The sequence below is a fragment of the Paramormyrops kingsleyae genome, chromosome 12 (assembly GCF_048594095.1).
Source record: "Paramormyrops kingsleyae isolate MSU_618 chromosome 12, PKINGS_0.4, whole genome shotgun sequence".
Lineage (NCBI taxonomy): Eukaryota > Metazoa > Chordata > Actinopteri > Osteoglossiformes > Mormyridae > Paramormyrops > Paramormyrops kingsleyae.
In genome coordinates, this window is record NC_132808.1 from 28,944,847 (window position 1) to 28,966,106 (window position 21,260).

The window sequence follows — 21,260 nt, forward strand, 5'->3', positions numbered from 1 at the left end:
CCCCATTTGGTCTCGCTCCCCCAGTCCTGATCCTCTGGCCCGGCTCCTGATCCGGTCGCTCTCCCGATCCAGTCCGCATATTCAGCAGATCCTGCTAGCCTGTCTCCCCAGAGCTGTCAGCTTAATTCACACATTAATTGTGGATTATTCCCATCTGATAAGCGCGTGTCATCTTAGATCAGGCTTTTTTTCATACACCAGTAAGTTATGAGGCTCTGTGTAAATATAGATGTCCGGCCTCATCCTCTGTCTCCTGGTTTGTGTTTCGACTCTGTCTGCTAAGAATCCCTGTCCAATCAGGCGAGTCCGCGTCCCTCTGTGAGCTCTAGCCCCCATTAGCAGGGGATTATAGTGTTCCCGCCTTTGGTCTGAGCCAGTTCAGTTTAAGGTGACCCCCCCCCCCTTCCTTTCTCCCCCACAGCTTCGCTACCAGAAATGTTTGGTTGCCCGGCCGCCACCACAGAAGGCCTGCTCGACGGCGCCCCCCTCTGACTCCGTCACCCGGCGTGTGACCACCAGCGTGAAGCGGGGGGTACTATCCCTCATTGACACTTTGAAACAGAAGAAGCCTGTCCCGGAACTGCCTCAGTAGGGGGCAGAATGACCTCAGGACGGCGACTGGAGGTGATGACTGCGTCCATAAGCGCCAGTGATTAACTGCATAACCGGACTTTGGTGAAGAAAATCATCTTGTATGTGATGAACCAAAGGGTGCACATGTATAGTGTCACCTGTCGCCTGTCTGTTCTCCGTAACTCCGCCTTTGCGGTTTCTTCCTGTCCTATGGGCCTGCCCTTCAGCATGTGTGGCCACACCCACTCCCATCAGGCCACACCCACTTCCGTCTGGCCCCACCCTTACATGTCACACGATGGAAGTGCATGACCACGTGTTAAAAGGGACTTCATGTCCGCTTCTCTTATATATACTGGATGTCCCGTGTAGCGCAGTCTCTCCTGTCCCTTATTGTTATCTGACGGAATCGTACGGCCTTCTGCAGCTCGTTGCTGTGTCGCCTTCGATCCACCAAAGTCGAGACGTCTTCTAAGCTCTGTCCGTCTCTCCGTTTGTGACCCCCTTTGTCCTGAGTGGGGTGCAGTGCCTGTTTTGGTTGTGGACGTGTCCCATGTCGGTCAGGACGCCGGCACAGCGGTGAACACTGAGACTGGGTTTTCCCCACATGCAGCTGGGGGGGAGGAATCCACACACATCACTCAGAACGGACGTGACATCTGTCAGCATTTTAATCCGGTGTCTGTCTTTAATTTTAATCTCACTGGTGTGTCTGGTGTCTTTGAACGGGAAAGGCCACTGTACTGAGTCTTTGGGAGTTTCTGTTCCGTCGCGTACGGCTTGTGACACTGTATCCGATGTCCATTAATATGAACTGTCACAGGTTTTATATATATATAAAAAAAAACACTTGCAGAAACTGCTTCAGTCTGGCCGCCGCATTAACAACCCCCATCTTGCTCACCCCCACCCCCATCTACCCTGGATGAAAAATAGGTCAGCGGCAGCCATTTGTCTGTATATATATATATATATATATGTATAAACATATGATTTTTCCATACATTTATCACTTTATAAGCCATTTTTAATTATAATTTTTGTCTCTTTAAAAAACATTGTTGAACACTTTATTCTTGCCAAAGTTCACACCCTCAATGTATGTGTTGTGTGTGTGTGTATATATATATATATATATATATATATATATATGTATGTATATATATATATATATAATGGGGGAGAGAAAACAAAAGGGACAAATCGCATCTGGTTTTATTCAACTGTGGATTGGCCAATTAGGTGTCGTGACACTTAGATGTTAACGAATCGTGATCTATGCATTATTCTTCGCCTTTTCCTTTCTCAAAGGCAGGTTCCTAGCTATAGCTTGCCTCGCATGTCCTGGGACAAAAAAAAAAAGGTCCAGTTTTTTTAAAGATGTATTTATTCGGTTTTATATAAAAATGTCACGTTTTCGCTGTTTATTCCTGTCTGACGTTTTGCTCAGCCGTACCGACGAATTAGCCGGTAGTAATGAAAGCCTTCGTCTAAATCTGTATCGGCCTTCTGAGGAAAACGGACTCAGGGATAAAACGAATTTAAAGACATTTCTGGCCCGAGGATTCAGGTGGTGTCACTGAAACAGTCTTCATGGCCAAAAACGACTGTGGATAGAAACCAGGAAAAAAATACTATGTGATAAAACATATCAAAACATTGGTTTGATGTTCAAATACTCTGGGGCAGGAGTTGCTTTTGGTCACATTTGACGGCTCATCATCTGCTTTTTTGGGGGGCTGGTTACACACAAAAAAAAAAGGCCTAATGTTGAGTCCTCAGAAAGTTTGACTACAGGCAATGTTAATTCTGTAATATATTTCTGTTTCAAACAAGAACTAAATCTGCTTATTGTTTGAAACCAGCTGAACCAGCAGTAACATCATATCTTCAAACTGTGCAGAGCAAAGCCACGTTGGGCCGTGTACCAGCTGGCTGTACCAGTGACTAAACCCAAGGCTTGGCTCCTCTGCGCCTCCTATTGTTCTGATGTGGTAGTGCGGCTGGCTCACTTCAGAAAACCCACGATACAGACGCACAGTCGCGCAGAGTGGAATGCGACAGGCATGTCTGATGTTCACTAACTTCCCGCTGTCTAAATGTAACCTGTTGTGAGAATAAAGTGTGTATTAAACCTCAGAGCCTCTGCTTCTATCTGCCCCATATGGGGTATCATTCGGGGGACGTGCATTTTGATGTGCAGCTTCTATCTCCCCAAAGAAAGAAACCACGAGATATGTAACATCCAGGGACGGGTATGCTGTTTCTGGGGCCCCCACTCAGAAAGTCACTCTTTGGGGCCGGCCAGTGTAGTACCTATTTGTGACCAACAGGGGGCACGAATGCGTGGTTTAAGTGGTGGTGCGGTTTACTGACATGGATTGCCGTTGCTCAGAAATCGATGAGTCAGCTCTCGGTACGCGGCAATGCCAGTGAGAGCGGAGCTCATGTTGTCCACCAGAGATGTAGCTGGCCTCGTTTGGGCCCTTTAAATGCCGGGCACGCTTCAGATGTTCTTCTGTAAATCACTTCAGCAAAAGAAAAGCCAACGTAACGCAATGCATTCTGGGCGACTAATGCTGCTCCAGAATATGAATTGGCCTCGCTTGGGCCGGACGACCTTGTTTCCTGGGCCTGGATACCTCCGTCTCTAATTTGACATGTGTCTCAGTGCCCAGAAGACCTTTGGGTCATGGCCTAGCCTGCACTGCATCGTGAGGAGGCGTGTTTCCGATACAGAGGAACAAATACGAAAAGGGGCGTGGCCTTTCTTACGACATCACCGAGCCACCCCACGCTAAAACACTGGACCTCGGAATTGTTTCCCGGGATGTGGTGAAAGGGTGGGTGTGGGGGGGGGGGGCATCTTTACCTTCTTTGTTACACCTTGCTGACCTCACTGCATCCCAAGATTTAAGCCTTAATCCATTTTGCTGATCCTGCAGAAAGATGTTAGATCATTGTCCATTGCTTTTCCTGTAGGAAATAGCTATGAAATTAGCTGAACCATCACATTAGAACACAAAGGGCTTACAAAACCCTTTAAAATTATCCATTATAATATGCCTCATACATATAATTTAGCTTGTGTTGATTCTTGTATACTATTTGCATTTAATGTATAAATAATGACGCTTATAAAGACCGATATGGGTATTCCCTGATTTAAAACGTTAGAGGGGATTAAACATCGATCCTAAGGTCCCCTTCCCAGTCCGTTCGAGCCGCTTTATAAGTCTTCTGCGCTGTTGCCTCCTCGCCTGGGGGGTGCAGCCGTGACTTACATGGTCCTTGGCTGCTCTCCGAATCCCTCAATGATCTGCTGGCTGCCGAAACGGAGCCACCGTTCTCCACAATGGGACCCCTGCCGCGGTTTAATTTCCCGTGTCTGCACTCGCTCAGTGCCTCCGTATTGCTCTCGCTGCCCCCCGCTGGAGAGAAATCGAAGGGCCGGGACGCGAGCTCCGCGGGCTAATGAGACGGCGGCCCTGAGGACGAGCAAATGGCTGTAATCCCTCCGACTGTAGTGAATAGAGAGTCTGTCAGGCGAGCGGTAGGTTTATATCATAAACCGCTCACAGACGCACAAATCACGGCCTATAGCTCGGCACCAGTCTGCTATATTACCTGCGTGGACACTGTATTTTGCAGGTCAGAGGCGGTGAAGGTAATCCGTTCGGGAAAAATGCTCACAGCTCTGCAAGACGGGGTCTTCCTCTCATACCACGAGCGTACCATACATAAACAACATGCTGCCCGATCACTTTCAGCGAGCTTATGACCGGGGTGACTTTGTGATCACTCAGAACCTACAGCTGGGGATCTGTAGGGCGTGTGGGGTCCTTAATGAACTCCAGCAGCCTCGTAAATCCTGGGGAAAATAGCAGAAAACAGGGTGTGGGGGAACAGTGTACCCCACCACACAGCCATTGTCCATGAGGGACCAGGATTAAGTTCATGGGCTTGTAAGTCACATCATGGGAGCGACTTATGCATCTGATCACAGTTCTTATGCAGAATCACTCCAATCAGAATGGAAGCTCTGAATAAAATAAATGCCAGATAAGTAAATAAACTGAATCCTTTGAACTTCCAACTACATTCTGTTTAATAAAATACAAGTTAGCTGAAAAAGACTTTTTTGTTATAAAAAATGACACCAAATTATAACACAATTTACGAAAATAATCAATCACAGAGCAACAAAAACGAATAACCACAAGATGTCAGATGCTGAGATCAGTAAGACGAGATCGTCGACAGTGTCTTTCGTGCAGCTGGGGGGACTGCAGAAATGTCACGTTTCTGTCGTCACCATGACGCCTGTGGAATGTTTGCATGCTGCGTTGCTGGCGATGACAGCAATACTGGGTTACCATGGTTACAGCCAGGGCCGTGGGTGCCACACGGCTGACAATCTGTACAGGTTGTCGCCAGAGCGGGATGCGGCCGGATGAGAGCCGGCCCGCCAGCTGAAAAAGGTCCGGGGGTGGCTGTAAGGCGGGGGCTTCCGGGGCTTCATGCTGAAGCAGGGGAATGTCACAGGGGGAAGCACCAGTGCCACAGGCCTCAGGATCTCCAGCCGAGCCCTGGGCCTGGGTATAGGAGGAGCTCTCGGTGCTGGCTGGCTGGAAGCAGTGGGCTTGCGCTTGCTGGCAGAAGTTGTGATCACTGTGATGTTTTTCCACTGCTGGCTGGAGCTGCCTCTAGAGGGCAGCATCCCTGGAAGGGACCTACATGGAGGCTTGGGTTTACCGGGCTCTCCACTTGAGCCTTTCACTCCAGAGGAGCCTTGCAACTTCACACTGGGGGTCCTGTTTGTCTTGGCTTCCCGGCTCAGGAATTCCTCTATGCAGGACTGGCTGTAGATGGGTCCTTGGGAGCGGTGTGGCCTACGGGCCACTACTGTCTCCCGGGGCAACATGCGCCTCTCCTTTCGTGGGAGCTGGCTCGGTGAGACCCCCCCCAGCAGGCCCTTGGCAGCCGCCCGAGCCAGCACCTCCTGCACCGTCTCTCTCGCCTCAAGGGTTGGCTGTGATGGGGGAAGTGAGACCAACAGTCAGGGGATGGCAAGACCTGATATGGGAAAGCGACGTTTCAGGGTGAAATTGAAACAGCTCTTAGCGACAGTAAGCTGGGCTTGCTGAGTGCACACAAGCTCAGGTGTAACAAATCACTGGGAAAAGTTGCTAGCAGGCAAATCTCGACTTACGTAAAATCAACTTACATAAAATCCAGCCTTATGCAAAAAAATATCCAAGTTTATGAAAATTTTGCCATTCCCCTTTATGTAAATGTATACTTTGACTTTTATTTAATGTGTTCTTTAGTACATATCGCTAGTATTTTTTTGGCTATAAGGTGTCCTTATAAATCCGACTTGCATAAAATTTGACTCACGTAAGGGTTTGTGTAACAGATTACTTAAATTAGGTGATAACTGTCTGTAAATTACCCAGAACCAGAAATATAAACTGATGCCCTTGACTCCAGTTCTGTAAGTGGTAACAGCCCATTCCAGCTAACCAGAGAGAATCTCGTTTCCTTATTGGGGGACTGTGCCATGTTTCAGGAACTCAGGGCCGAGGGTCAGGGTTAGGAGCAGAGGTTTGGGACAAGGAGCTGGGGTCAGGGGTAGGGTGACCAGATAATCCATGTCAGGGAGACACTTTGAGCTACTTCGGGTTTTACAAACTACTTGCAAATTGAAAGGCTCCTGTGCTCGGCTAAATAGTTCAGCTCTTCTTGTGCTTTGACTGGTTTGTTTCCTTGACTGAAAGACTCATCCAGCTGTTTCACATTAGCATTAGTGACACATGCATGATTATAGGAGACTGACCAATCAACACACAGCAAGAGCTGAGTGCTCAAGTGAAATCCAGGTCCGTTTAATTGAAATGGTAATTTACAATTCCTGTCCTAGCTCAGAGTGTCCTCCCTGACATGGATTATCTGGTCACCCTAGTCAGGGGTCAGGGATAGGAGCAGAAATTTGGGACAGGAGTCAGGGTTAGGAGCAGAGGTTTGGGACAAAGAGCTGGGGTCAGGGGTCAGGGTTTGGAGTAGAGGTTTGGGACAGGGGTCAGGGTTTGAAGTAGAGGTTTGGGACAGGAGTCAGGGTTAGCAGCAGAGGTTTGGGACAAGGAGCTGGGGTCAGGGGTCAGGGTTAGGAGCAGAAGTTTGGGAAAGGGGTCAGGGTTAGGAGCAGAGGTTTGGGACAAAGAGCTGGGGTCAGGGGTCAGAGTTTGGAGTAGAGGTTTGGGACAGGGGTCAGGGTTAGGAGCAGAGGTTTGGGACAAAGAGCTGGGGTCAGGGGTCAGGGTTTGGAGTAGAGGTTTGGGTCAGGGTTTGAAGTAGAGGTTTGGGACAAGGAGCTGGGGTCAGGGGTCAGGGTTAGGAGCAGAGGTTTGGGACAGGGGTCAGGGTTAGGAGCAGAGGTTTGGGACAAGGAGCTGGGGTCAGGGTTAGGAGCAGCGGTTTGGGAAAAGGAGCTGGGGTCAGGGGTCAGGGTTTGGAGTAGAGGTTTGGGTTAGGGGTCAGGGTTTGAAGTAGAGGTTTGGGACAAGGAGCTGGGGTCAGGGGTCAGGGTTAGGAGCAGAAGTTTGGGACGGGGGTCAGGGTTAGGAGCAGAGGTTTGGGACAAGGAGCTGGGGTCAGGGTTAGGAGCAGAGGTTTGGGACAGGGGTCAGGGTTAGGAGCAGTGGTTTGGGACAAGGAGCTGGGGTCAGGGTTAGAAGCAGAGGTTTGGGACAAGGAGCTGGGGTCAGGGTTAGGAGCAGAGGTTTGGGACAGGGGTCAGGGTTAGGAGCAGTGGTTTGGGACAAGGAGCTGGGGTCAGGGTTAGGAGCAGTGGTTTGGGACAAGGAGCTGGGGTCAGGGTTAGGAGCAGCGGTTTGGGACAAGGAGCTGGGGTCAGGGGTCAGGGTTAGGAGCAGAAGTTTGGGACGGGGGTCAGGGTTAGGAGCAGAGGTTTGGGACAAGGAGCTGGGGTCAGGGTTAGGAGCAGAGGTTTGGGACAGGGGTCAGGGTTAGGAGCAGTGGTTTGGGACAAGGAGCTGGGGTCAGGGTTAGAAGCAGAGGTTTGGGAAAGGGGGCTGGCACAGGATGTGGGTTCATCCGTCATCTTGTCTGCCCAGCCAACAGTAATGTGGGCAAACAGCCCAATGAATAATTCAGCTGCTTCGCAGAGAGATGTGGCGTTACCGTGAAATGAGGTCAGGCCTGCTGGGAGAGGGGGTGTGGGAGTCATTGCACAGATGAAGGAGTCTGCAGGATGTAGGCATGTGTACGCGGTTGGTAAAGGCATGGGGAAAAGGTCAAAGGTCAGTCCTAACACTTGCTGATTATTAACGGACTTCAGGACCTACATTTTTAGGTGCAGGGGGCTGGCAATGGAGGCAGGGGTGGTGCTGAAGCTCTTTTTGTATAAATGCTGCTGCTGCAGGTTCAAGAAACATCTCGGAGCACTTATCAGGATGCACGCATGTTGTGGGCAGAGCTAGGCTAAAGCAAAGGGTAAGGGCCGTGCGGACAAGAAGAAGGGGACCCCAACAGCAAACCATGCATTTTGTGCCCCCCCTGTTGGCCACAAACAGTCACTACAGCAAGGGAGGTGGGGGGGGGGGGTGGTACCATCCAACTCTTGGAGGCTGCAGCAGTTTGGCAAAGCCCCCAGTGCCCACTGTCTTTTTCGGGGGGGAGAGACACTGTCGATGGCCCCATAACCCCCCCGCACATCGCTGCTGCTGTTTCTCTCACACAGACAGCCATAAACATTTTACTGGGCCAGTTTAAATGGCTGACTCCACAGCCATTACTTCATTTGGGTTTCATCGGCTGACAGTCGTTTCTCCCAGTCTAACGATAACTCTTTAAAGAAAATGGTGTGAGAAATTAAAGATTTATTGGGGAGAAAATTTCACAGTCGGCGAGAAATGTTTTATCTTTTCATAATATATTTTTATATGCTTTTACTGCTTTATGAAGAAAGGTATAAACACAAGTATATTCAGCAAATGGGCATATAGTTCCTTTCAATAACTTAAAAACGACTTAGTAAGTAATTTATATAGTTTGATAGTTTACATATTGATCACGGCTCTATTAGTGAAACCGATAAGCCTGAGACCAATACCAGAAACTGATAAACTGACAAGCCTGATACCGATACCGGAGACTAATAAACCGACAAGCCTGATACCGATACCGGAGACTAATAAACCGACAAGCCTGATACCGATACCGGAGACTAATAAACCGACAAGCCTGAAACCGATACCGGAGACTGATAAGCCGACAAGCCCGATACCGATACCGGAGACTGATAAACCGACAAGCCTGATACCGATACCGGAGACTAATAAACCGACAAGCCTGATACCGATACCGGAGACTAATAAACCGACAAGCCTGAAACCGATACCGGAGACTGATAAGCCGACAAGCCCGATACTGATACCGGAGACTAATAAACCGACAAGCCTGAAACCGATACCGGAAACTGATAAGCCGACAAGCCTGATACCGATACCGGAGACTGATAAACCGACAAGCCTGATACCGATACCGGAGACTGATAAACCGACAAGCCTGATACCGATACTGGAGACTGATAAACCGACAAACCGATACCGGAGACTGATAAACCGTCAAGCCTGATACCGATACCGGAGACTGATAAACCGTCAAGCCTGATACCGATACCGGAGACTGATAAACCGACAAGCCTGATACCAATACTGGAGACTGATAAACTGACAAACTGATACCGGAGACTGATAAACCGACAAGCCTGATACCGATACTGGAGACTGATAAACCAACAAGCCTGATACCAATACTGGAGACTGATAAACTGACAAACTGATACCGGAGACTAATAAACCGACAAGCCTGATACCGATACTGGAGACTGATAAACCAACAAGCCTGATACCAATACTGGAGACTGATAAACTGACAAACTGATACCGGAGACTGATAAACCGACAAGCCTGATACCGATACCGGAGACTAATAAACCGACAAGCCTGATACCAATACCGGAGACTGATAAACCGACAAGCCTGATACCGATACCGGAGACTGATAAACCGACAAGCCTGATACCGATACCGGAGACTGATAAACCGACAAGCCTGATACCGATACCGGAGACTGATAAACCGACAAGCCTGATACCGATACTGGAGACTGATAAACCAACAAGCCTGATACCAATACTGGAGACTGATAAACTGACAAACTGATACCGGAGACTGATAAACCGACAAGCCTGATACCGATACCGGAGACTGATAAACCGACAAGCCTGATACCGATACTGGAGACTGATAAACTGACAAACTGATACCGGAGACTGATAAACCGACAAGCCTGATACCGATACCGGAGACTGATAAACCGACAAACCGATACCGGAGACTGATAAACCGACAAGCCTGATACCGATACCGGAGACTGATAAACTGACAAGCCTGATACCGATACTGGAGACTGATAAACCAACAAGCCTGATACCGATACCGGAGACTGATAAACCGACAAGCCTGATACCAATACTGGAGACTGATAAACTGACAAACTGATACCGGAGACTGATAAACCGACAAGCCTGATACCGATACTGGAAACTGATAAACCGACAAGCCTGATACCGATACTGGAGACTGATAAACCGACAAACCGATACCGGAGACTGATAAACCGTCAAGCCTGATACCGATACCGGAGACTGATAAACCGACAAACCGATACCGGAGACTGATAAACCGTCAAGCCTGATACCGATACCGGAGACTGATAAACCGACAAACCGATACCGGAGACTGATAAACCGTCAAGCCTGATACCGATACCGGAGACTGATAAACCGACAAGCCTGATACCGATACTGGAGACTGATAAACCGACAAACCGATACCGGAGACTGATAAGCCGACAAGCCTGATACCGATACCGGAGATTGATAAGCAGATAAGCCTGATACCGATACTGCAGACTGATAAACCGACAAACCGATACCGGAGACTGATCAGCCGACAAGCCTGATACCGATACCGGAGATTGATAAGCCGACAAGCCTGATACCGATACCGGAGACTGATAAGCAGACAAGCCTGATACCGATACCGGAGACTGATAAACCGACAAGCCTGATACCGATACCGGAGATTGATAAGCCGACAAGCCTGATACCGATACCGGAGATTGATAAGCCGACAAGCCTGATACCGATACCGGAGACTGATAAGCCGACAAACCTGATACCGATACCGGAGACTGATAAGCCGACAAGCCTGACTAAATCTGGAACTGCTATAGACCCTGATCTATATTCATGCATGCTTACAGCTGATCCTATTGTGTCTACAAACACATTAAGCAACGAATTAATCTGAACTCATTGCTCATACTGGATAAAGCCCGCAGTACAGCCTTTCCTGTTACGATTGACTGTTTCACAGAATAACAAGCGTTACGATTGTCTATTCCACAGAATCGCATGTTGGTCGACTGGGTATTTCACAGAATCACATGTGTTAAAATTGGCTATTTCATAGAATCATCTTACGATTGGGTATGTCACAGAATCACATGTGTTACCCTGAAGGTCAAGGTAGGCAGGATTTCTGGTTTAATCCTCCTTCCCATTGGATACAATGTGCATATTCACATTGGCTGTGTCTGAATTCAGGGGCTGCTTCCTACGAAGGCGTAGCCTTTGTAAGCTGCGTTTTTCAGAGGTCGAACAGAAAGCAGTGTGAAATGAAACAGTCTGGCCTACAGACAATTTCCTATTTACGTCACCAGCTGTTCTCTCCCTTACGCTTGAGTCATGACGTACTGCTCCTATTGTCTAGCCGGGACACGCCCACATTACCTCTGTGCAATGAATCTTGGGATATGTTGGGCTGTGAAGGATCCATCAGGTGCAACCTTTGTGGAGCGGGAAGAGAAGGTTGCACTTCCAGACCGCATTCGAAGGAGCCTTCCAAACGGGACGGCCTTGTTGCACCGCGGTAACGTATTCAGACTTCGAATGCAGCCGTAGAAGGATGCAACCCCTGAATTCAAACACAGCCATTGGGTGAAGTCTAGTCAGACTGACAGCACACAGTAGCCCCGCCCACTTTGGGTACCAAAGCTTTGTTTCTCCCATCAGTAAGTGAATAACATGGTGAGGTGTGCTGTTGCTCCTTCAGACGGCTCCGCGTAATCCCTGAGCCCAGCACCGTGAGGCCCCCTGACACTCGGACTCAAATCACGGCTTTAAAATGTCCCCTCCCCCCCAGCCCACTCACGCCCGACTTAGCTGTAACTGTGAGGTGGACGAGCCGCTCACCGAGCTTACAGGCCAGACAAGCCGCTCACCGAGCTGCTCACCAAGCTTACAGACCAGATGAGCGACTCACTGAGCTAATGGCTGTGGCATCATCTTTCATCAGGGTGTTAACATGACTGTGACAGAAAAGTGCTGTTTAAATCAGAGTTCTGCAAACTTTTTAGAATGCATGAGATTGTTACAGCAAAATGATCCTGTTCTGCATGAAATGTCTGCTGTTTTGTTAAAATTATATTCATTATGCAAAAAAATCCTCTATGCAGAAAAAAATGACCTTGATTGTAATTACATATAATATACAATGTATTTATCTAATAAATAATAGGAAAATGGACTCGACAGTACTTTTTAGTTCACATTTGAATAAGGCTAGAAGGACCTCAAGATTATAACAAAGTGTCAGAAATCCCAAAATGCGATAAGGGTCGTATTTTATAGCAGAAATCCACAGCGCTATTAGCCTCTCTGCAAGGATCTGTCTTTTTTCCCAGACAAAAAATAATCATGATCGCCGTAATAAAGAAGATGGGAATTGCTTCTTCGGTTCACATTTCTTTTCATCTTAGCAGTTTCACACTGTATCGGCACACCAAGCATCTCGGGATGTTTAGAAATGACATCACTCTAAGACCTGCTCCTTCCCAAGACCGTCATTTAGAAATGACATCACTCTAAGACCTGCTCCTTCCCAAGACCGTCATTTAGAAATGACATCACTCTAAGACCTGCTCCTTCCCAAAACCGTCGCTGGTCATTTATATCTGCCCCCAGCTGCCCCCCTGCTGGATGGGAGATGAAATCCCTCCAGCGTGTCCTGCGTCTGCCTAGGAGCCTCTGCCCAGTGGGACAGGCCTGAAATAGCTCCCTCAGGGGGCAGAATCACGTTTTTATTCTGCACATTTCCCTGTAGCGGTTTAAGCAACACGGCTGAATGGATCAGGGAATCCACACTGTTACCAGGGGCGGGTTTGTCGTTTCTGGGGCCACTTGCTGTAGTGACTGATTGTGACCAACAGGGGGCCTCAAACTTTGTGGGCCCCACGCAAAGTTTGGTTTGAGTGGAGGCAAACTGTTAGTCGTCTACATCACAGAATGCTTTTTACTGACCATAGCTCTAACATTTGCACTGGGAGCTTCAGTATTTAAGAACAAATGTTAAACAAGTTTAACCTTCCTGTGGTGTTGGGGTCGGTTTTTAAGTTTAAAATGCATAAAAGCACCACATAGATTTGTGTACTGCATCAAGGCTTTTTGACTTTGTCAGGAATCTCTATTTAAACAAAGTAAATTAAAACAAAATCAAGGCAAGGCATGTCCATATGTGTAAGGCAAGATAAGACCAATTCAGTTTATTTATATAATTCTCTTGAGGTTTATTTTAACATTATTTTTTTATTGAATGCTGTCAAAAGAAAGGTCCAGAAAGCCACACCAAAACTATTAAAACCAATATTTTCATGGATAAGGAAGCCTAACAAGGTAACCAAGAGGTAAGAAACAAATTGGATGATTGTTTTGAGGCTGATTTAAGAAACGGGTCGGCACCGACCCGTCTTACATAAGAGATAGGAACAGAAAGCGAACACAATCCGAAGGCTAAACTTCTATCCAAACTACAGAAACTTGTTAATCCCAGAGATGGAGTTAATGAGGGAGACTTTGGGGGTTTCGGCTCAGTCATGACCCATTTCATGTTTCAAGCTCCTATTGCTTCCCCCCCCGGCCCAGCTGTGCGATCTGTACAGCTGGACATTTATGTTAATATAATCTCCCGCTGCCCCACATCTTCTCCGACATTAATCCACCCCCCTGCATTACAAATGTGCTCTGCAAATACCAGCCGGCTTCAAATGAAGTCGGTCTGTCACTCAGGGCCTGGCAGATCTTTCCGGATTGCCTCGCTCCCCCAGAGACATGTATTACAAGAGAACATGCGAGAGAACATCTTCATCTGCGTTCGGCGTCTGGCTGTGGTGATGGACGCCACCCGCCGCTGACACCCCCAGTGCAGGGCGTCCCAACGACTCGATGACCATGGGCCGGCAAGCGTTGTGCAAAAATGTCACAGACTGCAGGATCACGCATGATTCATAGGAAAATATCATCAACATCTTAGCTTGTTTGCTGACTGCCTAACTTTGCTTACTACAGCTAACCCCTGTCTCTTCAGATGCGATTGGAAGTGAACGTCGCAAAACAGCCATGGCTTGAAAATATAACGCTTACTTATGGAACCTACACCCAATGGATACATTAAAAAATGTATTTTACCAAGTCAAAAAACTGACTCTTCTAATGTAACAGGTTATTTTACTTTTGTTTATAATTATACAAAGTTTTGTTTTCTTTTTTTTTGCTTAACCTGATGGGAACAATATCCCTTAAATTTTCCCATGATGCTCTTGTCCTGCATCGCCCCTCCCTCTGTCTTTTCCCCTTTATAAGGGTCCCGATCCACACGCGGGAAGAGGTGAGGATCTAGTGGCAGGGTCCCTCGGGTTAATAAATCACTTATTGGGTATAATCATTTGACTTATTATGTAATACAAGTGTAACACATGTCTATACTGTATATGATAAGCATATGCCGTATTTTACTTACTTTACGAGAGGGCCTGAGCACATGAGGTTTATCTCCCCTTCTAATTGTTCCCAACAGAGAGGGCTCAATAAACTTCAGGAACGACAGCGGCGTCTGCTCTATTCCTTTCTCCTGCACCCCACACACCTCCAGGGTTACACCTACAAACACCTCGCAGGGAATAGGCAGGAACTTACCGCTCACATCAGTAAGGTACCAATTCTTTCAATCCAGTAAAAGATGCTCTCTTTTCTAAGAAAATCCTGCCCATCCTGCTGGATCATGCCAAAAGTACAAAGGAGCAGGGGTACTGGTGGAATCTGCTAAACCAGTGTTTCCAAATCCAGTCCTTGAGGACCCACAGACAGTCCAGATTTTTGCTCCCTCCCTGTTCCCAAAAAACGTGGACTGTCTGTGGGTCCCCAAGGATCAGATTGGGAAACACTGGTTTAGCAGATTCCACTTGCCCCCCAACCCCCCCCCCCACCCCGCCCTTTGTCCTGTTGGTATGATCTGGCCGTGTCCTCAGCCTGGAGTTATGGATCACAAAGGCAGAATGACAAAGTGGATTAAAATTGGGTGTACCTGTCTCTGCGCACTTTGGACAGAAAGAACGGGGGCTTATTGAATACTGACCACAGCTCTGGGGGTGAAGAAGAAGCAGATCGGAATTAAAAAAGCAGAAGTAGGCCGTAACGTCCTCAGGACACCGTGACGAGAAGCTTGGTAGCAGCTGAGTGCCCCGCAGGCCACTGGGGGCTACAGGAGCAAGACCCCCCCCCCCCCACTGCCACCCAGCTACCTCAGCCTGGTGTGCATGTGCATGATGACACCATGTAGCCCCCCTCCCATAAACTAAACCTTGGCCACTGCTTTTTCCAAGCAGAAGGTCCCTCACAGGATTAAACTAACAAAAGCCATATCGATGCCTTAAAATTATTACACCAAAACCTGGGTTTGGACACTAACAGCCAAAGCCCAGCCTGTATCTCAGTACCACATTACAAACAGCTGTGCGTGTGTCGGACTGTGGTTCACACTCACCTCTCTGGTCAGCACGGCCATGAAGCAGCCGTTGGTTTCCTCAGAAGCATCCAACTTAAAGAACCTCTCTTCTGCATTCTCCTCATCTGAGCTGCTCAATGTTGACATCGGAGGTGGAGTCAATCTGCCAGACATAGAAGGTCATGACAGCAGAGGCCTTCTGACATCTCTCCTGTCTACCCTGCTGCTTGTGACGCTCCAACTACCTGTGACATCCGGCTTGCCCGCCATTCTGCCTGTGACGTCTTTCCTGCCCGCCATTCTGCCTGTGACGTCTCTCCTGCCCGTCCCTCTGCCTGTGACGTCTCTCCTGCCCGCCCTTCTGCCTGTGACGTCTCTCCTGCCCGCCCTTCTGCCTGTGACGTCTCTCCTGCCCGCCCTTCTGCCTGTGACGTCTCTCCTGCCCGCCATTCTGCCTGTGACGTCTCTCCTGCCCGCCATTCTGCCTGTGACGTCTCTCCTGCCCGCCCTTCTGCCTGTGACGTCTCTCCTGCCCGCCCTTCTGCCTGTGACGTCTCTCCTGCCCGTCTCTCTGCCTGTGACGTCTCTCCTGCCCGCCATTCTGCCTGTGACGTCTCTCCTGCCCGCCCGCCCTTCTGCCTGTGACGTCTCTCCTGCCCGCCATTCTGCCTGTGACGTCTCTCCTGCCCGCCCTTCTGCCTGTGACGTCTCTCCTGCCCGCCCTTCTGCCTGTGACGTCTCTCCTGCCCGTCCCTCTGCCTGTGACGTCTCTCCTGCCCGCCATTCTGCCTGTGACGTCTCTCCTGCCCGCCCGCCCTGCTGCCTGTGACGTCTCTCCTGCCCGCCCTTCTGCCTGTGACGTCTTTCCTGCCCGCCCTTCTGCCTGTGACGTCTCTCCTGCCCGCCATTCTGCCTGTGACGTCTCTCCTGCCCGTCCCGCTGCCTGTGACGTCTCTCCTGCCCGCCCTTCTGCCTGTGACGTCTCTCCTGCCCGCCCGCCCTTCTGCCTGTGACGTCTCTCCTGCCCGTCCCGCTGCCTGTGACGTCTCTCCTGCCCGCCCTTCTGCCTGTGACGTCTCTCCTGCCCGTCCCTCTGCCTGTGACGTCTCTCCTGCTCGCCATTCTGCCTGTGACGTCTCTCCTGCCCGTCCCGCTGCCTGTGACGTCTCTCCTGCCCGTCCCTCTGCCTGTGACGTCTCTCCTGCCCGTCCCGCTGCCTGTGACGTCTCTCCTGCCCGCCCTTCTGCCTGTGACGTCTCTCCTGCCCGCCCTTCTGCCTGTGACGTCTCTCCTGCCCGCCCCGCTGCCTGTGACGTCTCTCCTGCCCGCCCCGCTGCCTGTGACGTCTCTCCTGCCCGCCCTTCTGCCTGTGACGTCTCTCCTGCCTGCCATTCTGCCTGTGCAGGAGAGTTACCTGTACGGCTGGAGCGTGGCACTGCAGGGTTGCTCCTTCAGGACCTTCCTGACCACTTCCTCATTCTCCTCAGGGTATGAAGAGCAGGTCCAGTACACTACTGTGCGCACTCTGGGAACTGGGTGGCAGGGACACACACACAGAGTCAGAGTCACACACAGAGAGTCACACAGAGTCTCTCTCTCTGCCACACACACACACACACACACACACACACACACACATACACACACACCAGTACTTATATCTTTGCTGGAACCATCCATTCATTTCTATGGGCAAAACCCTAATCCCAACAATGACGACATTAGCCCTAACCGTAACCATAAGTAACCAAGCGAAAAACAAGACTTAATTTTTTGATTGCAGATTTTTGTAAAATTGAGTTTCCCCTTGTGAGGAGGAATGCCAAAATAAGGTTTTTAATCACACTGTGGGGACATTTGATCCCAACGATGTAATATATACACGAGAGAGAGAGAGAGATAGATAGATAGATAGATAGATAGATAGATAGATAGATAGATAGATAGATAGATATTTTTGTGTGCAGAGTACAGCAATGTTCTGCTCAGGGTTGGTGTCTTAGTAGATCCCAGTGAGGTAATATGCAAACTACCAACAATTAAGCACCTAATGGTAAAAATTACTCTGAGATTTAAGCCACAACCTCCCAACCACTAGCACAGTGTCCTACACCATCAAACCACACCCCCACCTTGATGGGACATAGAGCAATGGTCACTGGCCATTCCTAAAACGCAGCTGGGGGGGGGGGGGCAACTTTTAATCAATATGGTCCCAAGAAACCTGAGAGCTAGTGAATGTCTTAGCACTTTTAAAACTAGGCTGAAAATAAAAATCTTTCCACAATTGCATTTATTATATAGTCAGTTATTTGATTATTTAATTTTATAAGGAGTTATTTTGTTCACTTACTTTCACCCACTCTCCCAGAAGAGGTAGGGATTAGAGGCCGCGAAGGACAACATAGCTGGTTAAAGTCCCACAGTACTGCTGGTATTTTATTCCCAATCACTCTGCCAACCACAGGATTTACAACCTTCAGTGCCAACCCACTGAGCGGCACGCCAATATCACTAAATCACAGTGGAATAATAATATTAACTAACTTATAATGACCCCGACGTGATTTGAACACGCAACCTTCTGATCTGGAGTCAGACGCGCTACCATTGCGCCACGAGGTCCGTCTGCAGAGGTGGCATAGGAGCACATGTGCATGAGCTCTGAGCATGCAGCTCCCTGAGCATGCAGCGCCCTGGGGCATGCAGCTCCCTGGGCGTGCAGCGCCCTGGGCGTGCAGCTCCCTGGGCGTGCAGCTCCCTGGGCGTGCAGCTCCCTGGGCGTGCAGCTCCCTGGGCGTGCAGCTCCTTCGGCATTTACTGCCCATAGTGATCGGGATGGCCAAGCAATACTGCGATATTCCTTCATTTATGGACAACAAAATAACAAAATATTACTTCTAACAACCACACACAAATGGAAAAAAAACAAAGCAGATTTTAAAATGCAGGGAAAGGGGCTCTGAAGACGGCTCAGATTCATCAGGGACTTGAAGGCGAGGAGGGGAATGAAGACGAGGAGGGGAATGAAGGCGAGGAGGGGAAGCCATCATCCCTCAGCACTGACTGCAAGGCTTCTATTTGCTCCAAATATTTAACAAATTATCCCAGAAAAAACTCATTTCCCTCCTTTAATGCTCATTAAATATTCATAATTGGATTCATTTTAAGTATAATTCTGCTTTCTGTTTACCTGCAGTAGATAGAAATAGAGCAGAATAAACAGAACAACAGACATATCTGGAGAAAAATGACGCCTCTGAAGCAGAAATTAACATATTTATGTTGGAAGAGATAAAATACGGGGAACTTCTGCAGCTCAGTCCTTCATATCATCAACATTTTAAAATGCAAAATATTTGATATCTTTAATTAATGTATAATTGCTTATGAACATAAACATCTGTTGATGGTATGTGAAATTTCCACAAAAAACTAAATTACAAAGTCAAGGAGGAACTATTTTTATAAAAAAAAAAAACTGTCTTCCCAAGCAAGGAAACAGCTCCTTAAAAAGAGATACGGCCATAATACAGTGCCGGCAAAAAGCCCAGGCACACCTAATACGACATGACAACACCTAACGAATATGTAAGTACTTTGTTATGTTGTGAGCAAGCAAAGAGATGGAGTGCAGTGACAGATGAATTGGCCCCCACAATCCCCCAACCTAAACCCTTGTAGAGCTGGTTTGGGATGATTTGGATCAAAGAGTAACAGCAAGGTAGCCAACTAGTGGCCAGACCTTGTGGAAACTCCTTCAGGCCGGTTAGAGAAGCATTACAGGCGGCTACATCCAGAAGCTGGCTGAAAGAATGCCAAGAGTCTGCAATGATGTCATCGAAGCAAAAGGGGGCTATTTTGAAGAAAATATTTGATATATTGAACACTTCTGTTGGTTGTGGCAATATTTCATTGGGTGATCTAGAGGCCTTTTCCTATAAGGTGAATAAAAGAGCTAAAATACAGACAAATGTGTTAAACCAATTTTTAACTGCTACTATACAGGTACATGTAAATATAGCAACACTTTCTTGGAAACTGATATGTTGTGACGTGTGAAGTTCAGGCTTAGGGGCAGCGAGGTCATGGACACGCGGCTTGGTGGCAGACTGGGAGATGTGAGGCCTCAGCTGCCCTCAGTCTGCCACCTACCTTAGTCACGGCCCCCGTGCCGAAAACCAGATTTTTCCATCATCCAATAACTCTTGCTGTCCCTGAAGCTCAAGCCCAGAAAAGAATTGAATGGCTCTGTATTGGCTGGAGGGACTGAGGGCAGGGCTAGGTCCTGGGTGATAAGGTACAGCAGCATCTCTCACACAGAGTCTCTGCTGGCTTATGGCCAGACTGGAGAAGAAGCTGCATTTACGGGGAAATAGCCACTGGAACGCAAAATGCCCGACACAACAGATAAAGCAGGGGCACATGTCTACTGAACTTACATTTATTTTATGTAGCAAATGCTTTTACCCAGCGTGACGTACAGTACATTTTTAACAGGGCAGGACCAGACAGGACCTGGGAGAGTCGGGATTACGGACCAACTGGTAAAAAATCACCCTGAGATCTGAGCCAACAACATTCCTGTCACTAGCATAGTGTCCTACACCACTAAACCACACCCCCACCTTGATGGCACATAGAGCAATGGTCACTGGCCATTCCTAAAACCCAGCTGGGGGGGGGGGGGGGAGGCAACTTTTAATCAATATGGTCCCAAGAAACCTGAGAGCTAGTGAATGTCTTAGCACTTTTAAAACTAGGCTGAAAATAACATTTTTTCCACAAATGCATTTTTTATATACAATAGTCAGTTATTTGATTATTTAATTTTATAAGGAGTTATTTTGTTCACTTACTTTCACCCACTCTCCCAGAAGAGGTAGGGATTAGAGGCCGCGAAGGACAACATAGCTGGTTAAAGTCCCACAGTACTGCTGGTATTTTATTCCCAATCACTCTGCCAACCACAGGATTTACAACCTTCAGTGCCAACCCACTGAGCGGCACGCCAATATCACTAAATCACAGTGGAATAATAATATTAACTAACTTATAATGACCCCGACGTGATTTGAACACGCAACCTTCTGATCTGGAGTCAGACACGCTACCATTGCGCCACGAGGTCCATCTGCAGAGGTGGCACAGGAGCACATGTGCATGAGCTCTGAGCATGCAGCTCCCTGAGCATGCAGCTCCCTGGGCATGCAGCGCCCTGGGCATGCAGCTCCCTGGGCATGCAGATCCCTGCGCATGCAGCTCCCTGGGCATGCAGCGCCTTGAGCATACAGCTCCCTGGGCATGCAGCTCCCTGGGCATACAGCGCCCTGGGCATGCAGCTCCCTGGGCATACAGCTCCCTGGGTATGCAGCTCCCTGGGCATGCAGCTCCCTGGGCATGCAGCGCCCTGGGCATGCAGCTCCCTGGGCATGCAGATCCCTGCGCATGCAGCTCCCTGGGCATGCAGCGCCTTGAGCATACAGCTCCCTGGGCATGCAGCTCCCTGGGCATACAGCGCCCTGGGCATGCAGCTCCCTGGGCATACAGCTCCCTGGGTATGCAGCTCCCTGGGCATTTACCACCCACAGTGGTTGGGATGGCCAAGCACTACTGCAACATTCATTCATTTATGGTCTGCAATGTTAGCCCATTTCAATTACATCTACATGGCAGGAACGTCTCACTAACATCAGAGGATGATTAAAGGTACGAGGCCTGAGGTAAAGAGCTAAAATAAGGTCTGCTTCAGGCTGT

At 48.7% G+C, this 21,260-nt stretch overlaps 2 protein-coding genes and 2 non-coding genes across 15 annotated transcripts in view; 1 reads left to right on the top strand and 3 right to left on the bottom strand.

Moving 5' to 3' along the window:
• LOC111833097 (amyloid beta precursor protein binding family B member 2-like) overlaps positions 1-2,712 on the top strand; it is a 72,732-nt gene extending 70,020 nt beyond the window's left edge. For all 8 annotated transcript variants that reach the window (XM_072697884.1, XM_023791069.2, XM_072697886.1 and 5 more), the window contains one exon: positions 422-2,712. In XM_072697884.1, the coding sequence (XP_072553985.1) occupies positions 422-592 (171 nt within the window). In that variant the 3' untranslated portion in view covers positions 593-2,712. The remainder of the gene's footprint in view (positions 1-421) is intronic.
• Positions 2,713-4,573: 1,861 nt separating this feature from the next.
• The window catches only part of LOC111832955 (putative methyltransferase NSUN7), a 45,410-nt gene continuing 28,723 nt past the window's right edge, over positions 4,574-21,260 (bottom strand). For all 5 annotated transcript variants that reach the window (XM_023790783.2, XM_023790774.2, XM_023790789.2 and 2 more), the window contains 3 exons: positions 16,918-17,035; positions 15,543-15,666; positions 4,574-5,605 (listed from right to left, as the gene is read on the bottom strand). In XM_023790783.2, the coding sequence (XP_023646551.2) occupies positions 4,955-5,605; positions 15,543-15,666; positions 16,918-17,035 (893 nt within the window). In that variant the 3' untranslated portion in view covers positions 4,574-4,954. The remainder of the gene's footprint in view (positions 5,606-15,542; positions 15,667-16,917; positions 17,036-21,260) is intronic.
• Positions 18,057-18,128, bottom strand: trnaw-cca (transfer RNA tryptophan (anticodon CCA)). The gene has a single exon. It is a non-coding gene; the product is annotated as a tRNA-Trp (tRNA).
• On the bottom strand, positions 20,563-20,634 carry trnaw-cca (transfer RNA tryptophan (anticodon CCA)). Its single transcript has one exon. It is a non-coding gene; the product is annotated as a tRNA-Trp (tRNA).